Source organism: Electrophorus electricus, chromosome 8 (assembly GCF_013358815.1).
Source record: "Electrophorus electricus isolate fEleEle1 chromosome 8, fEleEle1.pri, whole genome shotgun sequence".
Classification (NCBI taxonomy): domain Eukaryota; kingdom Metazoa; phylum Chordata; class Actinopteri; order Gymnotiformes; family Gymnotidae; genus Electrophorus; species Electrophorus electricus.
In genome coordinates this window covers 10,547,403-10,552,622 of record NC_049542.1, presented here as the reverse complement: position 1 = coordinate 10,552,622, position 5,220 = coordinate 10,547,403, and the positions used below count along the sequence as shown (strand labels likewise).

Genomic DNA, 5,220 nt, shown 5'->3' with positions numbered 1-5,220 from the left:
ACTAACATTAAAAAGGGATTAAATAATTCATCTTAAAGGAGCATGAAGGTGCTCTGTGAGACATTTACCTGATGCTTTTGTCCAAAGTAACTTACACTTATGATTGAATACAACTTGAGCAATTGAGGGTTAAGGGCCTTGCTCAGAGATCCAACTGGTAGTGGTGAACCAGCACCCTTCTGATTACTAGTCAATTACCTTAACCACTGAGCTACTAATTCCCATGGACTAGTATACTTCAACCCCCCCAAAAAAAGATAAATAAAATCCAGGATCAATATTCTGTGGGGGTAACAGACATCCAGACAAACATCTTATATCTTCACACACCATTTTGATCCACTTCATGATCATGAAAATCAAATCAGATAATATAGCAGGATAAGCTTAAATGTATGGGTGCAAACTGTTTCTATAAATGAATTAACAAAAAAGATTTATCTTAAAATTTTATAACTTAAAAATTCTAAAATTAACCAGTTATTAAATCATGGCAAATCAGATCAAGTTATGTTTCCTTTAAATATGGAATCATGAAGTATGATCCAGGAGGTGACTCAGACTTCAGTAATAGTGGGAAATACACAAACACATTCAGCATAGGTGCCATGTGAATATCTCACTGACTGTGAAAACAAAGTGGAAATCCTCTGAGATTTTACATAGGAATTCCTCAGTACCTAAACTGCTGAGCACTGTTGAGAACTAAGAACAAGCAACCAGACATTTCAGGTGATGAAACCTGTAAAACATGTCTGACTAGTGACAGCACTTTAATCATATTAAATTAGAGTTTAAGCTGTCCTTATCTAATTTTAACAAAGGTGAACTTAATCATATAAGAAGAGTGCTGCAAAGTCAAGTTTTTCCTTTTATTGACAGTACCTCTGAAACTTCATAAGCAAATACATTTTGAAATATATTTGGAAGAAATATTAAAATCTAATTCCAAAGTAGAATGCAAGAGTGTACTATTAAGTACTGAGCCTCAGTGGCAAGATTTTTCTTAACATTTCCACATTTTCTGCACATGAATGAGACTTTTTTTGTCACCAGGACTTTGTGAGCATTCACCTCACTACAAAGACACTGCTGTGGTTAGCAAAAAGAATGTTTATTATAACCACTCTTGAGGTGGTTGACTGCATCTAGTCTGCGATTATAATACAGATATAGCTGCAGACAAAAATAAACTTCCACTTTCTGTCTTGACCTAGGCCATGCTTTTTAAGAATGTGGTATTGTTTTATAAATAAATTATATTTCAGTATGACTTACAAGAGCATTTTAAAGGTTCAGACACTGACTATAACAGATGTATTGCAGCCTGCAAAAGACTAATAATAATATAATATGTAATGCATGTTCATAAGACTAGTTGCTGCCTCCTTCGTACCTTCGGGGAGAGAGAGAGAGAGAGAAAGAGAGAGAGAGAGAGAGAGAGAGAGAGAGAGAGAGAGAGAGAGAGAGAGAGAGAGAGAGAGAGAGAGAGAGTGAACGGGTATCGCGAATTAAAATCAGACGACAGCCAGCAGCAGGGTATAAACTTGACCTACCAAGGTTTCTTGACACACCCACATTCTCTCTCACGTGCAAGTTTGCTTTACACAGAGTCCCAATTCACTCTACGCTACAAACGTAGGGCAGGGCCACAGGAAAGTGGAATTAAGGGCGCAACTGGAGCTGTTTCGTTAACATAAGAACGTTTACAAGATTGTCCTTAAAAACTTCAAATGTCAGGGAATATCTATGTGAAACAAGCATAGCATATTCGACCAAAACCTCTGCGTTCTAAAACCTGGATTTAAGCAGTCTGTCTCGTTAGTTTTGTACTGTCTAAGCACAAACGTTTTCCAAAGTACGTGGCATGTTCCTTTACAACAACTATGAAGCGAAAAATAGATCACAACGAAAGTATTCTACACCGGGTTCTACTAGTTCTACTGTGGTTTACACACTGAAGCATTCATTTTCGTTATACACACCCCACGTCGGCTGAAAAAAGGTTCACACTGACGTGCGCAGTTACACAAACATAACTGAACAAAGCGCACATACACGGAGACACTAACTCTTTGACTATTTTCAGACTGGCTAGCTTTCACGGAATCACAGAGCCCCTTACAATAATCTATTCATAAAAGTAAAAAAATAAAATAAAATCAAACTTCCGTTTAAATGCGCAAGGAATGAAATGGCAAAAAACTAATCTGTCATTTTAAATAAAGTCTCTCTCCGAGTAATTCCCTTTAGCGCTCATTAGGTGACAGAAGAAATAGTTAACGAGATATGTAATATTAGATGAACATTTTAGTGCATAGACTTACAACCATTTACCTGATCTCGGGTATTGGTTAAATTATCAAGAAATACAAAAACGTTGGTGCGAAAATTTGGGTAAGCATCATTTAAGACATGCGAAAAATATTTAATTATATGAGTAGGTGTGTGACTGAGAAGATAGACAGGCCTACAATCCATACAACTGGTGAGTGATAGGATTACATTAGAACTAAAATTAGCACGTCGAAAAAGGAAACGATATTCTGATTTCCATGCTTTTTATATTTAAATTTTATTATATTATGCGTTTGCCAATGCAAACCTTTAACAGAAACCAAATTTCCATGTCCAAAACTGCGATGAAATAATAAAATACTGCTTTCATGATAATCACGTGATGAAGATAGATCCTGTTCAATGTAACGAAATGTCTACTGTAGCCTGTAGAACGTTGAGGAGTGGGATGGTTTGTCGGGCACAGGTGACAAGCAGAGATCACGTTTAGGTATAGTTATACATTAATGTACTATGTACTTATGCTACACTGTTTTGTATCTTTGCATCATCTTTTTATCCTTTGTTGCCTTATCTATTTGTTAATGGCATAAACCTAAACGACGTAAATATGTAGGCCTATAGTCAGAATAACAAACCTGACCTTAACAGTAAAGCGCACCATCCAAACCTATGCCCCCGCCTGCGATACTGCAGTACCCAGGTAGGACGAGGTCTGATCTCAAACCGTAAACCACCACAACCAACAACAAAAGAAAACAAACATGCATACATGCGTTGATGCAACACTGTGATGGAACTCTAAAAGTAAAATGAAATCTATGATACTTGACCAAAGTTGAACTGTAAAAACTACAGTAGCATATCACAGAGAAAGGACAGGAGAATTAAAGAATTAACAGGATGCAAAAAATAATTACAAAATGAACATGTGGTGTAATTCGGCAAGCACTATGGATCACAAAATACGTTAGAGTTTTCAGTCTTGTAATTAAACATCTATAATATTTTCTTTTAACAGTGCGTAATAAAGCAAGGTAAAACATACACATGCACATTCAAAGTAGCTTACATTCTCAAGTACTTATAGTAGACGTTTTGCCTTATTGTGTTTGCCAACATATAATACTTCCAACAAATAGTATAATTTTACCGATATAAAAACATTTACCTGCTTGAGCATGTAGAATCTGGAACTGGATGAGCGTAACGGTTACCAGAACGACTGACGTGAGGTCTGCGCGCCACGGTCTTCGCTTCTTCCGAATATCCATAGCTTCCAAGTTTGACGGTTTGGTAAAACTAAAATGCAGGACAGTATCAAATTAGACCTGCCTTCTGTCACAGAAAATCAGTTGAGGATAGCATTGACTGAGCTTTCTGTGAGACAGTAACAAAATGGTGCGCTCTAAGAGACGTATTTAACGCACACCTACCTCGAAAATAAATTATATATGTACAAAGATTAAATACTAATGGGGAATTAGTAATAAATATTTTGTTTTTCCAACTTGTGCTAAAGCCCCATTGAGTCAGATGTGTGAGCAGGAGTCCCAAAGTGTAGAGAGCAGAGAGTGACTTGGAATCACTCTCTAAATCTCTCCCCCTTCTTACTTTCTCCCACGAAGAGCGAAGAACCCCTGTGTGTGTGTGTGTGTGTGTGTGTGTATGTGTGTGTGTGTTTTGTACGTGTGTGTGTGTGCGTGTGTGTTTGTCTCTCTGTGTGTGTGTGTGTGTGTGTGTGTGTGTGTGTGTGTGTGTGTGTGCTTGTGCGCGCGCGCGCATTCGAAGAGAGTGAATAAGAGGAAGAAAGTAAGGAGGGGGGAGTACGTGCGACAGTGCACATTTGCTAGTCTACGTGCGCAAAAAATAAAGAGGACATCATACATTTACAATCGTGAGCAGACGTGCTCACAATTGTACGTATATGAAGACGATCGTAAACCAAAATGACATATTACCTATTAATTAAGCGGGAAATGTAAACAGTTATTAATCGTCTTCGATAGGGAAGCCCATATAATCCTTTTATATATTTTACATGACATTTGAAGGTTTGTATTTTGTCCGCTAAGGAAAGGAACGGGAAGAATAACAAGTCTGTAGAGGTATATATTTTTTTCTAACCAGTTAGCCAATCACCTTGTCATCCGCATTGTGTCATTCACAACGTTTCACCACACCCACTTTCAATGTCGGCTTTTATTCTCTTCCAAGACATTTAAACGACTTAATTGCTCAGTGTAAATAAACATAGTGCCCTCCAGACGTTTTTATCGTTAGTAAAAATGAGGAAAAACCTTTGGGTTGATTGAAACAAACTACATATGCAGCTGTCCAACTGTGTACTGCACTTGCGTTCTCTTCAAGGCATCGTTATTATAGCTGTGGTTCTTAAAACTGCTTATTTCCCTTTTATATATATAGTTTAAGTACCCCTCTCACCACTGGGACAGCCTTGGTGTTAACCCATCACATTCTCTCTAATTCTTCTTTCAGTTTTTTTTCCTCTCATATTTTTTCCTTTGGAAGAAATCATTTGGAACTATGACGTATGTTACCACTATTTTCTTGTCCACTATAACAATATCTAGGTGGAATTGTTAGGTAGAATAGGCCAGTGAAACAAAGCCACAGTTTCGGACAGATACCTTTGCCAGTGACATAGTTTTTAATTTTTTTTTTAATTTTTATTTTTACAAATTTTTGAAGACTAACACATGATTTAGCCAGCCGTTAACCTACATTAGTAAACAGAGAAAAAACAAACAAACAGACAAACGTTATCAAGCCTTTTCATGGATGATGAAATTACACTACATTGTGGATCTTTAATAGCAAATAGTGTAGTAAAGTGAAGTTAACTGTTACACATGAATAAATGACAATACAAAATGGCTGACACACTATACATTTAGTAAA

General features: G+C 36.9%; 1 protein-coding gene across 2 annotated transcripts in view; it reads right to left on the bottom strand.

Annotated features, from left to right (window-relative positions):
- col11a2 (collagen, type XI, alpha 2) overlaps positions 1-3,793 on the bottom strand; it is a 58,771-nt gene extending 54,978 nt beyond the window's left edge. For both annotated transcript variants that reach the window (XM_035529249.1, XM_035529250.1), the window contains exons 1-2: positions 3,735-3,793; positions 3,470-3,600 (exon numbers count right to left, since the gene is read on the bottom strand). In XM_035529249.1, the coding sequence (XP_035385142.1) occupies positions 3,470-3,572 (103 nt within the window). In that variant the 5' untranslated portion in view covers positions 3,573-3,600; positions 3,735-3,793. The remainder of the gene's footprint in view (positions 1-3,469; positions 3,601-3,734) is intronic.
- Between the last annotated feature and the right edge of the window lie 1,427 nt (positions 3,794-5,220).